General features: G+C 38.8%; 1 protein-coding gene across 4 annotated transcripts in view; it reads right to left on the bottom strand.

Moving 5' to 3' along the window:
* Nucleotides 1-24,866, bottom strand: part of QTGAL (queuosine-tRNA galactosyltransferase) — a 216,170-nt gene that overhangs the window by 160,385 nt on the left and 30,919 nt on the right. For 3 of the 4 annotated variants that reach the window (XR_012648282.1, XM_075014910.1, XM_075014911.1), the window contains exon 6: nt 10,380-10,475. The exons of the other annotated variant lie outside the window; for it this stretch is intronic. Coding sequence is in view for 2 of the 3 variants with exons in the window: in XM_075014910.1 (XP_074871011.1) it covers nt 10,380-10,475 (96 nt within the window). In the remaining variant the exon portion in view is untranslated. The remainder of the gene's footprint in view (nt 1-10,379; nt 10,476-24,866) is intronic. 4 annotated transcript variants of the gene reach the window in all.

Raw genomic sequence — 24,866 nt, 5'->3', positions numbered from 1 at the left:
TCATCTAATAACTTCAGCAAGCATCTATTTTGATGCACATCTTCTGAATCCCCCTTGCAACAGAACTGTTGTTGCTTAACATCCAAGCTGATGACCAAAGCCATACCACATTTCTGCAAAAAACATTAGGTCCTGCTTGAAGGGAGTGAGAGATTGTGCTCTGCAAAATAAGTTAAACACATTTTCCAAACCTGGGTTTGGACTTTCAAAGGGACCTAAGGGAATTAAGTGTCCAGTTCTCACTTGCTTTCAATTAGAGTTGGTCACCTAACTCCCTTGGGTCCTTTTGAAAATTCCAGTCACTCTGCTTTCATCCACATGAAGATTCAGAAAGGTTTCTATTTTGTCATCCATTAGTCTTTGGGATTCAGCATGCTGGAAACAATTTCATGGAAAAGGAATCTTCACTGAATCTGTAGATTTCACAACTTCAACAGCTACATTCCTGAGTTATGTAAGTGGTACATAGTGGTTATAGATTCTTGAATATATAAGTGGTTCTGTCTGCCCAACCACTGAGTTTCCAATCCCACAGGTCACTCCTAAAGCCTGTTTAGAGAGTCTGCCCTGTGAAAACAGTCCCTTTGTTAATTACTCAACTGAAAAATAAAAGGATTGAGGCCACACTTCCTCACTGTGTGGAGACCACAGTCCTCGTACTGTTAAAACATTAGGGCTACGTCTACACTAGCCCCAAACTTCGAAATGGCCATTCAAATGGCCATTTCGAAGTTTACTAATGAAGTGCTGAAATACATATTCAGCGCCTCATTAGCATGCAGGTGGCCGCGGCGCTTTGAAATTGACACAGCTCACCACCGCACAGCTCGTCCCGACAGGGCTCCTTTTCAAAAGGACCCCACCTACTTTGAAGTCCCCTTATTCCTATGAGCAGTTGGGAATAAGGGGACTTCGAAGTAGGCGGGGTCCTATTGAAAAGGAGCCCCGTCGGGATGAGCCGCGCGGTGGCAAGCCGCGTCAATTTCAAAGCGCCACGGCCACCCGCATGCTAATGAAGCGCTGAATATGTATTTCAGTGCTTCATTAGTAAACTTCGAAATGGCCATTTGCATCGCCATTGTGAAGTTTGGGGCTAGTGTAGACACGGCCTAGTTGTGGTGCTCAGCAATGCTAACAATAGGAGCAAAACAAAAGATAGCTTGGACCCACCTCATTATTAATTATAAGGGTCAACAGTCTATTCAGCATAGCACAGTACACAAAAAAGAGACAAGAACCTGTCTCAAAGAGTTCATAGCTAACAAATGTCTCTCATCTTACAGAAATAGAGACAAAACACGCCAAAAAGGAATGGCATGAACATTCTGTATGGAATACAAAAAGTGTGAAAGTTCCCCATGGAATATCATTATATGGGTGCTCAAATCTCAGCACAATAGCCCCTTCTCTGGAAAGTTGCAGAAAAATTGTGTTCCGGAATATAAGCACTCATTGTTCTTCAATTAAATTAAATCAAACTATAGCTACAGTTTGAGATGAAAATGTGATTTCCACCTCGAGATGACATGTCTCACTGAGACAGCCCTCTAAGAATAGAGTACAGCTATGGCAGCAGACTCTCTGCTTCAAGTGTGTGCCTGTCCAAGACCAGGATTATGCACAGAGAATGGCTAGCTCCTACCTCCATGGTGCTACCATGGCTACAATCTATTTCAGCATGCTAGCTCAATGAGAGCTAGCACAAATATGAATCAGCAAGCCATGAATAACAATCCCAACTGTAAGTATAGACCTTCTGTGTCCAGTTTACACCACGCTGTCAATGCAAAGAGGCTTTAAACTGGGCATAACTGGCTGGATCATGAAAAGCCTAGTTATAATTGAGAAAACCATTCCCATAGCTTCTCAAGCCCCAAAAGTGCCAGCCACCCTCTGTCCAGCTGCCATAACCTCCAACTTACCCATCTCTCCAACATCTTCTAGAATGCATCAATGTATTTTCAATGCAAAACCTTCTGACATTGAAAACTGATATTTTGGAACCAATATATCATCAATGGAATTTAGTACATAAATAAATAACACAATGGAGACTGCACTGATCGTGTTTGTTATGCATTTGCAAATTTTATTCCTTAAAAATACACCCCTAACTGAAGTAAAACAAAAAAGCGGTCCTGTAGCACTTTAAAGACTAACAAAATAATTTATTAGGTGATGAGCTTTCATGGGACAGACCCACTTCTTCAGATCTGTAAAATTCTGATAAGGGAGCATAAATAATCATAAATAATAAATTGGAGAAGGGGGGCCATCCCACGAAAGCTCACTACCTAATAAATTATTTTTGTTAGTCTCTGAAGTGCTACAGGACTGCTTTTTTGTTTTGCGAAGATACAGACTAACATGGTGACCTCTATGTGGCCTGACTGAAATAGTTATACTAGGAAAGCTTTTGAGAATTGATCAGTCCAAACTGACAGAGAAAAAAATGAAATACTATGTTAATATTAAGCAGCAGAAATGTAGCACTTTAAAGACTAACAACATGATTTATTCGGTGGTAAGCTTTCATGGGACAGACCCACTTCATCAGATCAATTTCATTTCCAATACAGACTGACATTCATAACTACAGAGGACCAAAAAAAAAAATTACAATAAAAACTTGACAAATCAAATAGGATTGAAGGAAGGGGGTGAGGGATGGGGGGATGTTAATTGTCTTTCAGAGCTACCTCTATGTTAATATGAATCACTATTGAAACACCAGGATTCCTTTTTGTGTTTTTGTTTTACTGTTCTGAAAAACCCTAACAACCCTTCCATCTTAAAAGCAATCACTATTATAATGTCGTAATATCACAGTTGAAGGCCTTCAGGTGGTTAGTCAATAATGAAGAGTAAAGAAAATTCTTTGAGCAAACTGGGGTTTACACCTCATTAGAACAACTTATGTTAACTAACACTTTGACTCATCAAAGCCTTCATAGGCTCTTGCAAAATATTTCGTCTTTATTTTGACAGGTGCATTTTATGGCCAGTGCAGTAAACTCTACAAATCCTACAGCCATAAGGCATCGGTAATTACTGAAAATACTTAAAATCTGTCCATTAAAACACAAACCGTCAACATTTTGCAGAGTAGCTATTTCATTACATCTTAACAAAACAAAAAAATCACTGCAGCTAGCAGCAGTAACTAACTTGTGACACTTCTTGTGATACATGCATCTTTACCTACGGAGAAGTGGGTCTTTACCCATGAAAGCTTATACTCAAAAAAGTCTATTAATCTATAACGTGCCACAGGACTTCTTATTGTTTTTACTTAATTTAATATAATCAGAATTAGCCATTTTTGTAAGATATCTTTTTTTAAAAAATAACTGCACAAACCATACCAGTTATACACTTCTCTCCCCACTTCCTCTTTTGACTTTGTAGGAGGTAGGCACTGAAAGTGATGAAAAGGTTAAATCCACCCACATCATAGAAGTCAGCTCATTCAGGGAGGTGGCAAAGGACCAAAAGTTACACTAGCAGCCAGATGCACAACCATTTCCTTCCCCGTTGTACACCCCATGCACTGCAACTGCTCAGATTTCCGTTTGAGCCACGCCTTGGCTATCCTCCTGCTAACCACATGCCTGCTCCACCCCCTCTTCAATCCTAGTTCTCAAAATGCCATCTGCATACTCAGGCTGTACTTTAGATGAACTAAACCCATGCTAATCATACTTAATATCATGCTATGGGCATATTTTAACAGACACACCTATCTACTACTTCAGGAAAAGGACACAGCATTCATAGTTGCATTTAACCAGTACAAGTCTCAGAAATTTAACTATCACTCTTGATCCAAACCCACCATGGTTCTAATTACAATCACACTGAACAAATTAGGGTTGCTGAGCATGCCATAGGATTGGGCTTCTTGTGTCCAAAAATTATAAGAAGGGCTCACAGCTTGTTTTCAATAACTCATGGAAAAATACATTTTTTAAAAAACTGCATCAAAAGTGTACATTCAGTAAACCCTTGATCTAACAGACTAATAGGGGAAAAAGGGTGTCCATTATATCCAAATGGTTATACTGTATGATCCCATCCCATCCCATCCTGTTCTCTGCCTCCCATCTTCCCTTCCCTGCTCCTGCCCCATGCTTTCCCTGACACCTCCATCTCCCTTTTCAATTACCAGGAGAGAAGCTGAATGCCAGCCTGGCTCCTTCCACCTCCTGCAGCTCTCAGCACTGTGGCTCCTCCAGCCCCCAGCTCCGAACCACGTGTGCAAAGGTGGCTGTCCCCAGCCTGTCAGAGGACAGCAGCCTCAGACACCATGGCTGCTGCTCAGTGCCACTGCAGGCAGCGGTGGCTGGGCACCGGCATGCTCCATGCCACAGGGCTGGGGCAGAAGAGCACCCGCGCCCCACTGCAGCCCCCCCCCCCGGTGGCCTCACCTGCTGTGGTGTCCCCTCCTGCCCAGTAGCCCCAGCCACTCCAGAATCGTATGAGGTAGTGTGGGGTCTGGCAGACATCATCCATTATTTCCAAAGTCCATTACATCAGGGTCCATTAAATCGAGGATTTACTGTATTCTTAGTACCAATGAAAGAAACAGGATTATGTAACTGTGACTTAAAAGAAAGCACCCTGGCTAGTCACTCATTTAAAAACAGCAAGAACTACAAGGATAGATATTAAACATGCTGAATTGAGCCTACTTTAAAGTTTTGAGTGTGAAACTAAAATACTGTTTGCTACAAATCAACCCAGTAACTTTATGTATGACAGCTTTTTTACCTACTATCCAGTTTGTCAAGTGATGCTCCCTTCTCCCAACTCTTATAGTGAGGGGCACCACAATTTAAGCTAGGCATCTAAGATGACAAGCTCAGACAAAGGTCTCTAAACAACCAAATTAGTTTTCAGTTGGCTTTACTGAAAAGAACTGTGCAGCAGCATAGTAAGAGCTGACAAAATCATCAGACCATTTTTCAACTGCACTCAGCGCCAATGAAAACAACAAAAGTACTTATATGGAACTCTTTTGAAAATCTGGTCCATTGATTACTGAGCAGAATCTGGAATGCAGACTGAAAAAGACTAGAAGATTAGTTATTTTCCATCATTAAACAACTTTCAAGTGTCTGGACTCCTGAAATCAGAAGCCTGGAAAAAACAAATCAGATAGGAAATTAGACCATTTCAAGCTAACTATGAAACATCAAACACCATAAAGCAACAGTAACATTTAATATTTCAAAAGGTGTACGCTATTCATACTGTTGAACATGCTATTTTGAAATGCATTCTTTTGTGCAGCTGTGTTATTTTGAAAAAGATACGGATTATTTCAAAATAACGCTGCTGTGTAGATGCAGCCTAAGTGAAAATTTAAATCGACTGCGACTATTGCAAATCTCTTTTTAACATTTAAGAATATTTAACCTTGAGATGCCTTGACATGATGCCTCACTAAGAAGCTCCAATTATGCTTTCTTAGGACTTCTAAAAGCCCCTTGGCTATACACAGTTTTACAAGTTAAGATATACGGCTCCCAACAACCCTGTGCACTTTTTTCATGCAGCTCTGAAGGCAAGGAGAAAAATGAAGCTGATAAATAATTTTAGTTTATTGTATATCCTTAGTTAGGCCCAGACAGTTCAATATAATGCATTCAAACCATCCAGTTTGTAACTTCAACTGCATTTGCCCACGTCAAAACTCAAAGGACTTCACTATAAACTTAGCTTTTGGATTCATCAGAGAATGGAGAGGGCAGAGGGGAACAAGTAAAAAAACTAAAAAAATCTTAGCTGACCAAACCTAACAGTTGTCCTACAGAATATGTTAAAAGTCTCCAAAAGAATATTTTCTGCTTCATGAATATGTTCTCCTGAGAAAGTCTACAGTGGTTTAGTTTTCAACAAGGGCATCATTGTTAATGTAAAATCAGAAAGTCTCTCAGCCCCACTTCAGGCTTTACTAGCAATGATGAGCAACATCTATTGTGAACAGCTGTCCATTTTCTTTCAAGCTTTCAGCTCATTTACTTCTATTCTGGCTCTAAAGACATACCTGCAATCACTCCTCAGCATTAATAAAGCCCTACTTGGCCTCCAGAACACATCTGAGAGAGACACAATGGCTTAAATAAAAAGAGGCACTGTTTTTTAATTCAACCCAACATCAAAGTTAATTACAAATATGTCACACAATGGCTTTTATTCAATACTAATTCAGAACCACTTAGGATTTATAGGAGGATGTACAAAAAGCTTCTGGACTCAAACTGGCAGCTTTAGAAACCTGTTGGGTGAATCCAGCAACTGGTATTAATGAACAGAAAGTACCATGTGAGAAAACCCCAATGTGCTACATCCTTCCCTCTCTTAGATGACCCAGAGAGATCAGAAAACTGCTAACTCTTACCTAAAGGTATGGTTTGAATATACAGTTAAAAGTTACAGTCCACTAGTTCTCTCTGAAAAGATTCTAAATCCAACCAACTCAAAGAATTTTCCAAGATAAGGAAACATATGCATTGTACTTCAGAGGGTGATATAGATCTGTCAGGGAGTATATGAAGTAGAACAAGGACGGTGAATCTCTGGCATGTCAGATGCATGCAGTTCGTTAGCTTTAGCCACTGGTTGGCCATGGATAGTGTGAGTGTACACAGGCATGGCTGCTTGCAGCTCCCACTGGCCACAGTTCACCATCCGTGGCCAATGGGAACTGTGGGAAGTAGCACAGGCCAGGCCTCTGCTTCCCACAGGTGCCATTGGCCTGGAACAGCAAACTGCAGCCACTAGGAGCTGTGGATGGGTATGACTGCAGATGCTTGGGTAAACAATTTGTCTGGCAGCCCATCAGCAGCTAACCCCAATGATCTACATGTGACCTGTGAGCCAGAGGATCCCTACCCTGAGAGACAGAGATGCTATAGCTTCTACTGTGATAGATCGAATTGAGAAATTGTTGAACAACTTCAGTCTGAGTTAAAATTATACTGATCAACGTCAAAAACAAACTTCAAAAAACTACTTAGACTATCTGCATAATTTAAACTAACACTAAAGTATCATGCAGATAGTTTTAATTTATAAAGTTCAGTAAACTTTTCAATTTCTGGAGCCCTCCAGGTAAGACTGCAACAAAATTTCAAATTTAGAGGTCCTACAGGATTCTTTTAAATCTGTAATGTCTTCCAATCACCAAAGAAGAATACTGAAACAATCAATTTCATTTAATATTTGTTGGTTTGTTTCATCCTCTGATGGTTAGTGTGATACAATTACATAAATGGCCTAACACTCAAAACATTCAGCATATACTGGGCCAGAAGGAAGCCTTTAAAAAACCCTCTGAACATGTTTATAAGCCATGTAATAATGTGTCTGGAAATGCGTATCTACAGTACATACAGTATACTTTTTAATCCCTTAATTACCATCTCCATCCCTAAATTATACAAAAAATTGTATACAAATGACATTTAAATAGTAGTAAATGCTGATTTACAAAAAACAAATGAAAACTAAATTAAACCCAGTTTTCTGTGATGGGTACACCCACTACACAGGCTTGTGGGGGCAATCAGTAAAGAAATAAATATTAACTCACCTTTTAAAAGACATTTTGTCACCATCAGTTATGCTCTCTGGTTCCCTGAAAGTAGCCCAGAAGGCACATTATGACATTATAAATACTTTAAAATATATGGGATACGATTAAATGTATGGTATTTGGAATGTCACAAAATAATTCATTTTGGGGGATACATTTAGTGAACCAAGAGTACAACAAAATGGGGAAAACAAAAATTAAAATGAAAAAGCTTTTCTTGTACTAAAAAAGACAGCACTCAACTCAGAAATCTGGGATTAACTCACACGACACAAAATGAGAACAGCAGACACTCATTCACAAGAGAGGTAAAGTATGAATTTCAAGCTGCACCCCGAATTCCTTGCATTTATCAGTTTCAAAATCACATCTTTAACATAAACATGTATTCTTAGGAGGCTATTTGATTCCTTTCTTTAGTGGGCAAACCTTGTATGGCTCAGAAACATTTCAGAATTCTCATCACAAAACTAATCTACTAAAATGGCAACTTTCTAGATTACAGGGATTTGTCAACAGTTTTTGTCCGAAGGTATCTTCCAACAAATCTTCTGTCGACAGATCAGAGTCAGACTGCCAAGCTAGCCATGGCAAGACTGCCCAACCATTCTCCTGACAAAACAGCCAACTGGAAGCACAGCACACAGCACACAGAAGCCCTGTGTGTCAACAGATGGCCCCCTGGAATGTCCAGACAGGCTTTCTGTCAATAGATCTCTGTTGAGAGAGGTGTTCTGCCTCATAGGGGGAAGGCAGAATGCTGTCGATGGAAAGACTTGGTAATGTGGATGCTCCGTGGGTTTTGTCAACAAAATCATCTAGTATACACACAGCCTTAGTTACAAACTATCAGCACAATCAAGCCTTGGAGGGGGAAAAAAAGATGGTACTATTTACACCTCTTCAACCACTGTTTCTTGAACTTTCTGACACCACAGAACACCAAACAATAATATTTTTAATGTGGAATGCCTATGAAATTTTTTTTAAAAAAATTGTTGTTAAACCCAAAATAAAAAAAACCCGACAACATATACAGCAAAACTAAAATGAAGTAATTTAATCAGGTATCATAGCAATGAAGAAGTAATAGTGTATCTAGTTTTAATAACAGAAAATATGTACCATCAGTATATTTTTCCCAAACACTTGCAGCTCGCCTTCAAGTTGTTCACAGTACATCAGTGTTCCGCAGAACACAGATTAAGAAACTATGTCTTATACTATTGTCTTTTTTTTTTACCAGTTCCTTAAGGACTCACTCCAAAATTCATTTACAGTCAATGGAAAGATTTCAATGGATGTGGGATCGCTTGTTATGCCAGGATCTATTTTCTCCACCACTTTCAATCACATGCTGTGATCATGTAGTCTGAACTTTCAGGGATATATAATATTTCTCAAACCATCAGCCTCTTCTATTGCCAACAATGTTAACATATTCTACTGGTAACTGTTTTACTTTTATAATTTTTACTTGATTAATAATCTGAGACTAACATTTTATTATTACAGGGTAGGATAACCAAACCTTTATAAATGACCCCTATTGCCAACATCCCTTCCCAAAGCTGAGAAATCACCACGTATCTTTTTTCTTTTCCCCAGACAAGCTGATGTACGACATCACTGGCAATTTAACCTGGTGAATTCTTTTTAATAAAATTATTGTCCTTTTGAACAAAATAGTCTTTTGTGTTTCAAACCTGTGTTTTTTTGTTTTTGTGTATTTCAACTGTTTCCACCGCAGAGCTCTGTGGGTTCCTCTTTGTGCTACGCTTACCACTCCAGAACCTCTAAATAAACCTTTAGGGTTATGGCAGTGGGTAACATAACTAAGTTTACAATATGAAGTCTAACAAACAAAAATGTATTCATTTCTTGCGACATTTAAACTTAGCAAAATTAAAAACAAATGTCTTCCTGATATACCACCACAAACACTAAGCCCAAAATATGTGCTTTAAAGCACGCTAGGACAATCTTTCACTAACCATCTATTAGACTTCTTATGATACTCAGCACACACATTCTTCTATGAAATGGACTGATTTCTTCCACAGTTTAATTTGTTTTTGCCAAAGACTCTTAGTTCAGTGTTGGCCATCTGCCTAATAAAACAATCTCTTTTAAAGGCAAGTCTGCTGTTTTCAGTTGCACAAGATGCATCATACTTATAAACAAGGATAATGCAACCTGTGTTTAAGCCCTGAAAAAATAATACTTTAAAATATCTCCCACAAGAGTTAACTAAGTATGCCCATGTACACACACGAGTAATGTTACAACTAAAATCCTCTCAGGACAGAAGACTTCTTTTCTATTATTTAAATATGTATGCTAAAAAGAAAACCTTATTCAAATACTAGGACATCACAGGGACCAGCTGTGCAGTTAACCACAATGTAACCACCAAGCAGATAGGAGAAATATGAAGCTCACTAGAAAGGAAAAGTGAAATAAAAAAGCTTCAAACTCCTGAAGAGTATCACTATGCAATAACCATATGGCAGTTTGCAATAACCAAAAACAGTTTTTCCAATTACAGGCACTAATATTATATTTTAAAGGGCATATTAAAATATATTATTAAATACATTACTATAATTTACTTTCAGTCAAATAACTGGCAGATTTTCAGGAAGTATTTTTGCCTTTAGTTTTTAAAAGGACAACTCTGATCAGCATCAAGTATCATTAGTAAATGAGAAAACACAACTAAGCAACTCTATCTACTACTTTAGCACCACAGATTGAATCCCATCTGAAACAAGAATACCTGTGTAAGAAATTGTCCACGTGTCAGATTATTGATCCAACGCGTATATCGTTCAGTAGAGTCCAATGGCTGTCTCCTGACTTGGCAACCTATAATCTAAAGCAAAATAAAAATCATCAACAGTCAAAACTCAGACATTCAATCATCAGTAAAAACATCTGGAGTTAAATATAATTACATAAAAATCCCTCCATTGCACATTATTATGGTTGCAAGATCAGGCACGCATAATTAGAAAATGCCTAAATTACAGTTACCTTGTAAATTCATCCCTTGTTGTGGATACAGTATGATGAAGTCTTAAATTTACATAATATTTTTCTCACAAGACCCTCCAAGTATCAGCTGCCAACCCTTCCCAGGCTCCTTGTCCCAACCTATTCCCCGTCCACCAACATTCAGCTCTTGTCCCTTCTGCATTCAACGCTGGCAACTTCTTCCTCCAGGCTGCCTGAGCTTGGCAGGATACCTCACAAGATCACAGGACAGACAGCTCCACGTTTAGAGTGACCATATCCCCCTATTCCAAATGCAGGACAGGGAGTTATGGGGTGGCAGCGGTGCCCGTGCTCTTCCTGGCTTCTCTGAACCTCAAAGAGACGGCAGGGAGGCAGCAGCAGCTGCAGGCTCTCCCCCAGCTTCCCCGAGCCACAGGGAGGTGAGAAAGCATTGCAACCTTTTTAGACCCCCCAGCTGGCTCCCTTTTCCTGTGGTTGGACAGTACATATTCATTCACATGCACTACGTGCTCTCCAGCCAGCTGGCTGGTGAGGAAAAGGTCACTGGTGGGGTAGGGCACCAAATACAGGACAATTAGCTCCTTTCTAAAAATAAGTAGGGACACCTTTTTGGAGCCCGAAACACAGGACTGTCCCACCCAATACGGGACAGATGGTCACCTTACCCATGTGCCCAGTCCACGTGCTCAGATCAAGCATAGCCCAGAAGCACCAGCTGCAAGGAAAGTCCTGCGCCATATGGACAGAACCTTTGGAGAACATAGCTGTTAAGAACTAATCTGTCTTTACTGAGCACGTGCACACTGGGATTTTTCTGAAGGTTTATACAATGAGTAAATAGAAGTGGAATTTCACAGGGATGACAAAAGATGTCTCTCTTCCACAAAGGTCACTCTTGATACATTTCAATTCCTTGCTCCAAAGCATGCGTATAGTAGGGCTTTTAAAAGAACAAGTCACCAGATTTTTTTTTCATGAGCAAGACAATGTAGCTTTCCCTAGCCTCATTCTCAAGTATCTAAATAATTTTCGCTGAAAATTTTCAAAGAAAATTATCAGATGCAAATACTCTGCATGTAAAATTTCAGTCCAAACAGTTAAAGTCTTGTGAAGTTATAAACAACTGAAAACAGGGTCTTATAATGGGCAACCTTAATAATAGGTTGTGCTGTTAGCTGGGCCTATATATTGTAATAGAGTAGTTTATATCAAATGCATTTCTCACTGGGAATTTAACAAGACAAATCAAAACATCAAGATAGTAAAAAATCTAGATACTGTATTTTAATAAATTATAACTGTTCATTCAAGCAAGCATAATAGTCCCATTGCACTAGAACAAAATTCGCTTCTCTGACTTCCAGCATGTAGTTCTACCTGCCTATGCTCTGAAGAAGTGGGTCTGTCTCACGAAAGCTCACCTAATAAACTATTTTGCTAGTCTTTAAAGTGCTACTTGACTGCTTTTTGTTTTCATATACTACGAGTTTAAGTATGTAGAACTCTTTGAAATTAAGAAAAAATTACTTTGTGTGTGTATGCAGAGGACAGAATATAAATGCATTTTTTTAGTTTTTATTAACCACACATGCATTAATATGTATCCCATGGAATTCCATGTGATCGTTTAATTATTTGCTTTAGAAATCCTTGTTCAAATAAAGAAGACAGTGAGGGAACCCAGCAAAATCAAGTATCGGAGGGGTAGCCATGTTAGTCTGGATCTATAACAGCAATGAAGGGTCCTGTGGCACCTTACAGACTAACAGAAAAGTTCTGAGCATGAGCTTTTGTGAGCACCGACTCACTTCATCAGATGCTGGTCTTGGAAATCTGCAGGGCCAGGCATAAATAAGCCAGAGCAAGGGTGGGGATAACAAGGTTAGCTTAGCAAAATCAAGTGGGTTGGAGAAGTAGACAGACAGCCCACATAGTTTACTACTCTGCCTAGGCCTCTGGGGCCACAAAAGTGTTCTCATTATCTCTCTAATTAATTATGTGTCCAGCAATGTTGCTGATATTCCACACCTGCTGCACTATTCCTTTTCCACAGTAACAGAGAGAGCTGTGCTCGTCTATATACCATTAAAACAAAAAGCAGTCAAGTAGCACTTTAAAGACTAGCAAAATAATTTATTAGGTGAGCTTTCGTGGGACAGAACCACTTCTTCAGACCATACTTGTCGGTGTGGATGTGACCGCTACTTGACCAGAAATTAATATCAACATTGCTGTATTAAGAATTCTGATCATCGAGTTGGGATTACAGGATTTTGTTTGTTTCAGTCTGGGAATATTTTTAACTGCTTCTTTTTTTACATGTCCAGAGGGAAATATAACTGCACATATTGAGGTCTGCTGTCATACTAAATGCTTTGAACTCCTATAGTCATGCAAATGTCTTTAAATTCACAAATACAAGTGGTTGGGTTGCAATTACTTGTGTATATATCCAGAACAGAAACAATACCAGGTGATTTATGTGGCCAACTTTAACTAATCGTCAATGTTTTAACACACAAAATTTCAGAGGGCTATTGGCAATCAATCAGCAGTTAATAAAATTCACAAAAGAATGTGATGAATAATTTTTAAAAGGTAACAAAATCATGATTAACGTATCCCACACAAAGAAAAGCAGGAGCTCAGCTAAATGTAAATTATTTGTTCAATTCTACCTTTGACATAGCACAATACATCTTTAAAATCCATTAGCTTTCCTCTGTATTACACTCAAAAAATCCTGACAGCCAAATCCACAATTTCAAGATATTTTAATAATGCTAATTCCAATTTTTAAAAAATTGATATTGAATGTAAATGTTCTAATTTCTTTTTTTTTAAATGTAACATTCCATATTTTAAATGTTTCATAAAAGTAAATGAGAAGTACATTCAAATCGTCTTTCTACAAAGGGCATTATTTTTAAGCAAACTATTTTAAAAATAATGATTTACATAGGCTTTTGTTAGTATTCTTTAGGGCACAGATAAACTGTATTTCTTGCATTTCCTGGGGATTTATAGAATAAACCCTATGTGCACTGTAAGAACTATTTTCAGAAGAAAACTGGCAAAATACTAAGTGTTTTGCTAGTCCTGTCTTTCTGAAAGGTATTCCATAACAGAAAGATAAGAAAGCTTAGCTTATATACATAAATGCCCTCATCCTAAGCTCTACAAATACAAGTTAAAGAACAGCTGTCATGAGGTGAGAGATTAGTATGGGAGCCCAAACTTGTTTTCTGAAACCTTGGTTTCCAATTAGAGAAGAATTGGCCATCTCTCCCATACCAGCCCGAAACCTCAGAGAGGAACATGGCAGGTTTTTTGTTTTTATTATTTCCACTTTGGACTGCTTCCAGCCCACCCGGACCATTACTAGCAGCACTCAAATGTGCCCTCTGTTTTAAGGCTACTTCTTAAATCTGGAACACTGTTGCGTACAGGCTCTCAGATAAGCTATGCAGAACTACTGTCACAACTCTCAGCAGCACTGTGTTGGCCCTTTGTTCTTCCAAGACAGATGAAATTAGTTCCATGAATTTTACTGTGTGTGTGATGGAAGGATGGAGGAGATATTATGCAGTTCAGGCCTATAAAAATGAAGTACCACTTGCTCTTCTCTTGAATGCATGTAATTTTCCATAGCAGTAAAGTTTGGCTCTGTGACACTGGCCAAAATTTCCCCTTCTTTCCATGCTTCTGTACAGGGTGTTGTACAATGTTGGTTGCTGCCACACCTCCCACTCCAGCTCTGGTTGCATTTCAGGGGTACATACTGTATACAGTTTGCAAAAAGTTTTGGATCCTTTGGGATAAAAAGAATCATGTTAGTGTAAAATATTCTTTATCCCTAACAAATCGAACAAGGTTTCAAGAATCGCTCATGGTTTCTTTATCAAACAAAACAAAGGCAGTTGCCAAGTAAATTGCTTCATTCCTGATGAGAAAGAGATTACTTAACAGAATATCTTGAACTTTTATTTGAAAATAGTTTGTTTCAGATACAGTTATAGGGATTGGAAAGTCTAGCTGAGTGATTTAAGTTACAGCAGGCTTTTGAACCTGTTCATCTATCCCACCTACATGCCAAGATGAGTATACTAGGACAATCAATTTACTGTTGATTGTTCTGGTAACCTTACAGTTGTGTAACTACAAGAGATGGAGGAATAGGAATGGTCTGGAGACGTAGTTAAAAAAGAAGAAAAGAGAAAATGATAGTGGTGGATAGTCTTTAATCATCATCCATGGCAACGCACTACACCTAACAAAAACGGGGCATGCATTATTCTGTCTCAATATGTTTATATTAATTCAAAATAAAATGTAAACTAACAAATATAAACCCGACAGTGCAATGGAATTGTGTGAACATTTTTAGATGTGGCGATAACTCAGAATTTCAACAACCAATTCACATGTGACAACTCCAATAAAAACCTCCACACCTCTTTCCCTAAAAATAACACTGATAAGATTGATAGATTTTCATGTTACTGAAATCTAAATATGTTCTTTCAAGAAGTTGTGAAGAAGGGTTAGAACAATGAACTATGCCTATCCAAAGCAGAAGGAAGATTAAGCCACTGAATTTTGATTAATACAGAGGAAAATGTCAACAACAGGTCAACTCCCTGGACTTTCACACCAAGTAATTGAAAAACATTTACATTCTGTGTTCATTAATCAGTGTAATTTGCTTATCTCTGCCCAATCTTTGAGCTTCTGAGTCAGTTTGAGTTCCTACACCTTCCCATTGACCATGTACCAGAAAAACATCTTGTATGCAATGTGATATCTATATAAGAAGTTAGCATCTTGGTCTGTTTTGATGAAATACACTTCAACCCTTAATCTGGGTGTCTGTGATCCAGGAATATCCATGAAGCACCACGGCTGGCTCCACACCGCAGGAGCAAGCTGATATCCAGGCCTTGGGGGTCAGATCCAGGTAAGCCACATGCTGGATCAAGCCTGTCGGCTGTGCCTGGCAGGGGGAGGAGGAAGTGGCCCTGCATGCCGCCACTCCCCTTCACCCCCAACTGGGGAAACGGCAGTGCAGCAAAACACTTACCTGGAGACTGTCTCCCTACCACTCCTATTGGCCGTGAATCGCTGAAAATGGTGACGGCAGTGCCTGGGAGCAGTGAGGGGTGCAGAGCCACGTGTGCCCCTGGGAATCGGACACTACGTAAGCACCCCGTCCCCTTCATGCCCAGACCTCACTACCCCACCCACCTCATGAATCCTCCCTCCCAGTCTCCACACCACGACCCCACTCCTGTTTAAATACAGTGCATTTAGAATATTTCTTATGACATGTTATACATGTATCGTTGTCTATAAAGGTTTGCATATACCAAAGCTTTAGTAATAGACTTTGTTTACCATACCCATGACACAGAAAACTCCATAATCTGCATGACCTATTTCCCAAGGCTGCCAGATTAAAGCGGTTCAAGTGTCCCAGCATGCTGTGATTTTTCATTCAGAATTACACAAAAAGTCAACACTGAATTTCACTGCCCTCAGAGTAAGACATTTAGTTTTTCCATTTTAATATTGTAACTGTTCCATTTCATCTTAATAATACTTTAAATGTTTACAAAGTATCCTATGCATAAAGAAACCTAACACAATATCACAAATGTTATAAAACCAGAAGTATTATTCATACTTTCTTTGCCATTTTACAGAAACATGGACTTGTAAATTGGACTGCTTCAACTTTTGGTAACAAACTTCAACCTTCTCAAAGGGTCTTAAAACCAACAAGACGTCCTGTGGCACCCTATATACTATCTCTCGTGTGGACTCCTCCAGGCTCTGTGTGTGTGTGTGTGTGTGTGTGTGTGTGTGTGTGTGTGTGTGTGTGTGTGTGTGTGTGTGTGTGTTTATTTATATATATATATATGGAGATATACCTATGTCTTAGAACTGAAAGGGACCTTCAGAGGTCCTTTCTCAGTGTTCACAGCTTCACATCCTCCCTGACTGAACTGACCGTGTCAACTCGGGCCTTCCTCTTGATTATATTCCCTCCTTTTCATAAGCCTGTATAATTAGACCTGCCCTGGAACCTCCATTCCAATGAATCTGACGAAGTGGATCTTGGCCCACGAAAGCCTGTGCTCCAAAAAATCCATTAGTCTATCCACAGGAATTCTCATTGTTTTTGAGGACATAGACTAACATGGCTACCCCTTTGATCCTTGTCAAAGGGCCTTGATTTCGGAAAGCATTGATTGCTCATGCTCTGAAAAATGAAGCCCCTTTAAATTGTTAAGTTGGACATCTAAAAAAACACTATCACTTGAAAGTCTTCACCCATAATTTTTAACCAGAAACCTGCCCAAACCACAGTTTGTGAACTAAAAGTTTGTATTTTGCAATGATGAAGTTGAACAAGAAATGGGAACTAGTTTTTGCAGCACTAGCCATGAAAAGAAGAGTTGACAATGTGCCATTGTCAGTCTTCTCCAGTATAAATCACTTAATTTCTCCATTGAAACATCTGTTTCAATGTCTGTTTCTTCTTTGCTTCCACTATGCCCATGGAAAAACATTCAAAACCACTAGAATACAAGGAGAGTAAATGTCCTGACAGTTCAGATACAAATAATTTTTAAATGAATACTTCAAAATAAAAACACACAAAATTGTATAAAAGTTTAACATACTAAAAAAAGAAGCTACTCTGATTAGTTAGGAAAAACAGACCCTCAGATATCTGCAATAGAGTAGCTTGATTTACGGGCCACATCTACACTAGCAAAGTCTTTCAAAATATTTTCCAAAGAAGGGACTCTTTCAAAATATCCAGAGGAGCATACACACACAAAAAGCATTCTTTCAAAATTAAATTGAAAGAATTTGGTGCTCCTTTCTAAAGTGTTCCTCTACTCCCATTTCAGGAAGAGTATCTTCTTTCAAAAACTTTTTTCGGAAAAAAAATAAAGTATGTAGATGCTTTGCAAGCCTTTTTATTTTTTTAAACCAAAGAGTAGTCCTCATGGTGCCTGATTTTTCGATCCCAGACCTGTTCTTTCAAAAGAGCTGGCGCTGTGTGGACACACACTTTGGAAAAAGCAGATCACTCTTTTGATCCACTTTTGTGTGTGTGGATGACAGAAAAAAATTAAAAGAGAGGAAAAAATGAAAGAAAAAAGCTGATGAATCACCTAGATGAGGGGAAAGAATGGGGAGGAGAAAAAATTCTCCGCAAGTGTATTAAGTGGGATGTCTGGGATCACTGCAAATATCAAAGATGGGTAAATTGCCTTTGTAATGTGTAAGATAATTGATACCTTTGTTGAGCCTATGGTGATAGGTATCAAACTTGAAAATAAATTCCAATTCAGATGTCTTTTTAATCTGGTGTTAAAATCTCTTTGTTTTAGAACACACACCATTAAGTCTTCGATACCGCATCCTGTCAAATTGAAATGCTCACTTACGGTTTATGGCTAGGGCTACACTGAGCCGTAGTGTCAGCAGCTGGATGCAAATGAGCGGTCTTGAAAATGCAAATGGATGCTCATTTGGATATATGCCTGGCTAATTCACATATTCATGTGGGAACACCCTGCCAGCAGAGGCTTCTGTTTGCAGAAAACAAGCAATGTAGATATGGTTCTGGTGGCAAAACCCGTTTGATGGCAGCCCCTTATGCCTGGAAAAAATTAAAAGAGGGGGCAGCCGACAAAGGGGGTTTTTGCTGACAGAACCATGTCTGCACTGCTTGTTTTCTGCTGTCAGTATACAAAATATTCCCCAAAGATAATTTTCCAATCCTAGCACTTTAATCATATCACTCCTCTCTTTGCATCTCTCCACCAGCTATTCCATCTCTCACATTAAGCATAAACTACTTGTCTTCTTTGCCAAGGCTCTTGATTGTCCATCTCTGCTCTACCTACAATCTATCATTCACTGCCAAAAATTGACTCCTGTATACCATCACCCTATAAAGCTAGCCTCCACTTCCAATTGTTAAATACCCAAACAAATACTTCTGTACTTTCTCCCATGATGCCCCTCATGCTTCAGAGGAGCACTCCATAAACATCTACAAAGCTACCTCATTATCTTCCTTCAGAGCCCTCCTTAAAACTCTCTTTTTCCAGTCCAAGAAAAAAATTGACAGTGGTAAGGATGAGACAGCCAACCATACTCTCCAATACTGGTTCATTATGCTCCTTCATGCATTATGCTCCACCTATTCATGCTTGTTTTATTATTAGACTGTAAGCTCTTTAGGAGATGTACTTTTTGTTTTGTGCTGGTACAGCAACTAGCACAATGGGGCTGCCCTGGTCCATCATTTGGGCTTGTAGGTACCATGACAAACAAAGATGATAAATAAAATAATAATATAAACCATGAGTTAAACCATACAGATATTGAAAAATCACCTGTGCCATTCTATCTTGCCTGCTAATAAGTGTGGCACATTTAATCATTTTCCTATTCAATCTAATTAGTTAATTTAAAGCAAAATCTAAGTTGTTCCTTTTACTTCCTCATGGTATTACACAGAAACAAATACAAGTAGTTTGTGGTTGACATTCCTCCTCATGTACCCCCAGTATTCCCCACAGTTCTTCTACTTTCACTTCCCTGAATATGTCCTCAGAGTTTGTTAAATTCAAGTCAAATGCTGGTTCATTACAGTTTTTTTCACTACTTAAGGTTAAAATGGCACCTTTCATTAAACTCTTACTATCCCTTGTTTCCCTCCAGCTAGACTCGCAGCAAGTAAGAGAAATAACCCATTATTACATTTTCAACACTACAACCCTAAATCCATTAGTATTATCCGAGCTCATACTGTACTTCATTCCCTTCCTGGTTGAAATGGTTTGATTCATATGAGAATTTCAACAGCCTAAAGTTTTAAATACAAGTTTTAATCCAACTGACTAAGTATTTCATTTGTTTGGTTATTAACCATTCCAATGGTAACTTTATATTCATTTGGCTTCCCAGAAAGCAGGAGACTGAATTAGACATTATAGATGCAGTGTACTATGGATCCTCTGTGGAAATTTACCAGACTGCACAAATTATTTGACTTCTCAGAGAGGTAGTAATGTTGGCCGAAGAAGGAACAAATCATTTATGTGGTTGGCTGACATTAAAAAGCTATGTAAGTTCATGGGGAAAAGTGAATCGAAGAGAGAATATACTTGAACAGGAAAGGAAAACCCAGGAATATTTTCCATTGCTGTACAATCCAGATCCATCATATTATGTCAGAAACGGTGTCTTATTGCACTTCTTTCGCTCTTTAAATCCCCTCACTCATGCATCTGATGAAGCGGGTCTTTGCCCACAAAAGCTTATGCTCCAAAATATCTGTTAGTCTATAAGGTGCCACAGGACTTCTTGTTGTTTTTATTGTACTTTAATAACTCCTAAAGATCAAAATGGCAAATCATGATGCAGAAAGACATAAAGCACCATTTATATTATAAAGCAATGAGAAGAACTGATGGGTGAGAAATACTGAATATATTTAATTAGCTCTATCTTAATTCCAATTCATGCTACAAAATCTCAAAAGCAATTTATTTTTGTACGAAAGACACCAACATACTGATTACATGCTCTGCCACAATCCTGAATCTCAAGATAAGAGTGAAATCTAGCCACGAATTTTAACTGAGATAATAAGAACTTAAGTCACAGATCTGGTGCTCCATTGCTTTACACCAAATTTTATGGCACTGTAATTCTACTGATTTCAACAGTGTTAAAACAGACATAAGAGAGGAAAGAATGAAGTGTTTCATTTAAGTGTCATTCTAAAATGGTCATTGTTTATTGTTCTAAAGACAGAGCAGTGAATTATTCTTCTAACTATGGCTTAGTAAACACAATCAATGTATTATAAATTTTAACTTTCTGCTAACAGACATCTGAATCCAGACTAAATCAAAACTGGTAGTTAAAGCCACCACCAAATTTAAACATAAATGGTTTAAAACAGGGGAGGAAGTGTTATTGGCTATGTAAGGTTAATTAAAATAAAACTCACAGTAAAGAGTACAAACTGGAAATTTAGTCTACTGAAATACAGGGGTGTTATCTATACAGCTTCCTCATATATTTGGTTTGCATAAAAGTAAATGTGCCATTTCAGCAGTGATAGTTCAAGCCTGATGTACCAGCACCTTTTTCAACAGTTCACAAAGAAATTTTTAAAAATGAGACATAGTAGGAACAAGTTCTGATTTTCATCATATTATTTCTTCTCATTTTCCCCTGCACATTCAAGTGGAAAAAATAGAGTGGGAGGAAACAAAGATTAAATCATTTGACAACTTCTGAGCAATAAAAAAAAATAACACAAATTATGCTGATGTGCTATTTCTTATTGCTCCACTTCTCTTTAGCATAAACATGTTTCTCTCTCTCTCTCTCTTACATGAATCAATTTATGGGTACTATCGTCCCTTTTTATAGAAAACCCCACAAACAGGAAACCATGTCTGTTTGACTTAGACACTTATATGGCTCTCATTACTGTTAACGTCTGAGTACCTCACAGCCTTTCATGAATTTATCCTCCAAATGTGCCTGTGAGGCAGGGCAAATCTATCAGACACATTTTACAGAGGGAGAACTGAGGTTCAGAAACACTAAAGCTCAAGGTCACATAGCAGCTCTGTGGTGGAGCAGGGACTTAAACTCAGGTCTACCAAGGCTAATGCACAAATTATATGATTGTCCTTCCTCACTCAAGAGCCCTGATCTTCAAACTCCAGAACCCGAGGTTTCCAAGACATTAGTTCCTAAATCTTACTCCCCAACACCTCTCTGTGCTGCACCCAAACCTCTTCTCTCTGGAAGCCTGTCTCAGGAGCCATTCTATTGCTTTCCTGAGGACATGCACTATGATGACTCAGCTTTATATTTCAAGAGCCTTTAAATAAAATACGGTGCCCCTAGCCTTTAGTCAAAGGCTGGAGACAGATGGCAGGAGACAAATTGCTTGACCATTGTCTTCGGTTCACCTCCTCTGGGGCACCTGACACTGGCCACTGTCAGCAGACAGGATACTAGGCTGGATGGACCTTTGGTCTGACCCAGTATGGCTGTTCTTATGTCCTTGTGGAAGTCTACCAGGCTGACACATTTCACAGGGGTAGCTGTGCTAGTCTGTCTCCGCTCTGGAAGATCTGTGAGGGAAGAGGCAGAATAGGTAAGTGAAGGGCTCCCTGTGCATGAGAGGCATGGGGGAGTGGTCAGAAGGCTGTTATGTGGGCTGCATGCAGACCCCTGATGGCTTGCCCTCCACTGATTTAAGGTGAAATGAAAAAAGCAAAGAACACACAAACTCTGCAGTTTGCATCCTTTACCATTTTTTTATGAAAAACAAAAAGCTTGTTTTGTTTTTTACCACAAAACTAGATCTTGGTTTACTTGAACAGTGAGGTCACACGAGGCAATAGTCTAATGTGCAGTTCTCCCTCCTTCTTACATGGCCAGACTGCATTCCACTTCGTGGACTGTATAACACAGGAAGGAAAAGGAGCCACTCATGTGACTGAGAATTCAGAGCTGCCAATAAGTCAAAAAAGACCAAGGCAGTAAGCATCAAAAGTGGAACAGTAAAGGGACAAACCAAAACTGAGAAATATCGCTTTACAGTTCAGCTTAAAGTCAGAGCTGTGTGCTTTGTAAGCATTAATAGTGAAAGTCTCTCTCCATTTGGAGCTCTCGTGACTTTATAAGTAAAGCATTGACTTCACACCCAAGTAATAACTATACCATCCCACATTTGCGTGTTGCACAGATGAACTCCAACAGGATGAAAAATACAGACAACCCAGGAAAATCCTCCTCTTAAGTTTCAAGAGCCAGTGTTCCCTCTAATTTTTTCCATCCATGGGTGCAATATATTTTGCTATGTGCAGTAAAGTATGTGCATCACCAACAGAAACACGGGCTGCCAGTTGTGGGCATCTGTGGGCACTCTACTAATTGGCTGAATCTGAATCTCTCCTGGGTGGCCATGCAAGAGCTCAGCTTACGAGGAGCACAGGTCAAGGACTTCTTGGATACTGAAATTCCAGAAGCAAAGTGGGGTATATGCTGCATATCCAAGAAGCAGAATAACCTTACTGTCCACAGACATTTCATTGGGGCATTAGAATCAAAGCTCTGGGAACAACCCAAACAACTAGATGTAAGATGCACAGAGCTTGTCGGCAGCATCTGATTCTGTCCCCCAAGCCACCAACCTCTCTTCACCAAGACACTTCTAAGCAGTGTCTTCTTCCCTAAGAAATGAATGTATCATCATTTCACTTACTTTAAAAAACAAGATGCAGACACACAGTTATCCCTTCACTTCTACATATCGTGCTGTCCTGCCTCTTGTGTTTCTATTCTTCAGACCACAACTACTGAGAGATGGGAATTGTATTTTGGGGCAATGCACAATGCCAAGCATAGAACCCTAACCAAAAACAGTTTTAATTTAAATTTTTTTTTATATTTAAAAATGTAAGTTAGAAAACTGTATCTTTATCTGAGAAGAGGTTATTTTACTTATGAGCAATTACAGTCACAAAAGACAAATGGGACAGACTGATGATCTTCTTGTAACTTGATGTCCATCCAAATCCTACAAAAATATCTTAATGTATTTACATGCCATGTATGCTTTTAAGAGTCCTTTTTGTATGCTTTTTAAGTCCTCTAAGCACTCCTCTCAGTAGAGGACATTATACAGTTGATTAACACATTTGGTGCTTTGGCGAGTAAAAACTTTCTGAGCAGCTCCTCTGTCAAAATGTACCCATAATTAAGAGAAGTAAAAGCATGTACATGGTTGGATTGCCAAATTTAATTTGGACTAAAGATTACCTACTGGTGCACTGTCCCTTTCCACTTGGACACACTCTTATTCCTGCGTCATTAACATAAGAACGGTCAAATCACCAAGCTCCGGTGGGTTAAAACATAGCTCGTGTCGGGGGAGAGGACTACTTCAAGTAAATCATAAGATTATTGTCGCATAAGCAAACTAAATTAAGGGATACTGAAAACCTACAGCACTGCTGGACTTTCAGGAAACTGATTTATTTATCACATTCATTACATTTGGCATGGTCCATTCATGATGAACAAGAAACAAACAAAAAATAAAACACCAGTCACACAAAACAGCAACTTAGTCATTGTAAAGTCCACAGAAACTGGGAAGAGATTTGTAAACTTACAGATACCTTTTGCATTGTTCTTTCACATATGCACACCAAATATTTGCATGCTGTTGAGTGAAACACTATGGCTGTGTCTATATATGCCACCTCTTCATTAGTATATTGGCACATGGTTCGGAGTCCACAAGACGCTCTTCCAGACTCCAAAATACACATGTAGATGCGCAGCCCACAGTGATTTTTCAGAAGGAAACCCTCCTCCTGGAAGCCCATTCTTCCAAGTCAACAGCTATAACTTATTAGCTTTCAACCTGTTACTCTTCTGAGGACTTTTTTCTTGCTTCGGTTCAGTTTTGTCCAGGAATAGTTAAATATAACAGACAATATAGAAACAGGAATCAACTAGACTGGCTTAAAGCACTTTTGTACAAGTATAATTGCATCCACAATAGGTTGGTTATAGCACTATAACTACCTCTATAACAAAAATTGTATTCCTGACAAAAATAATCATACCAGTACAAGATGTGTGTATAGACAAGCCCTAGCACACTGAGTAAGAGCTGTCTACATAGATGGAAGCTTCGCCTGCCAATCTCTCTCTACATTCAATTTCCTTACTAAGCAACATTTTCAAAACTCTTGCAGCAACATCCTCCGCTGCTCAGATAATCACTGTCTTCCAGCAACAGAAGACTGAAAGGGGTTTCTTTTACAACCTTACATGTAACAAAAGAAAACACACTCAGGAGAGCCTCAAACTGGTCTATGAATTTCAGTATATGCTGGACATAATATTCATGGCATAAATCAGAAACAAGAACTGTCACACGCGAAGTAATCTAACCAAGATCTTTACATAAATTTGATCCCTTATGCACTACAGGTAATAGCATATTACCATCTGAATACAGTGCTGAATACAAAACCTCTCCAAAATATTTCTTTTACATATCCCCTCTCTATTTCAATTGCTTGGAGAGCCTTTAGCCCTTTCGGGGAAACCTGTCTGTCTGCAAAAGCGTATGTATGATGGATTCAAATTCAAAATTCAATGTTAAATGCAT

The sequence above is a fragment of the Carettochelys insculpta genome, chromosome 20 (genome assembly GCF_033958435.1).
Source record: "Carettochelys insculpta isolate YL-2023 chromosome 20, ASM3395843v1, whole genome shotgun sequence".
Lineage (NCBI taxonomy): Eukaryota > Metazoa > Chordata > Testudines > Carettochelyidae > Carettochelys > Carettochelys insculpta.
The sequence above is the reverse complement of the archived record's forward strand: the minus strand, read 5'-3'. Positions and strand labels throughout refer to the sequence as shown.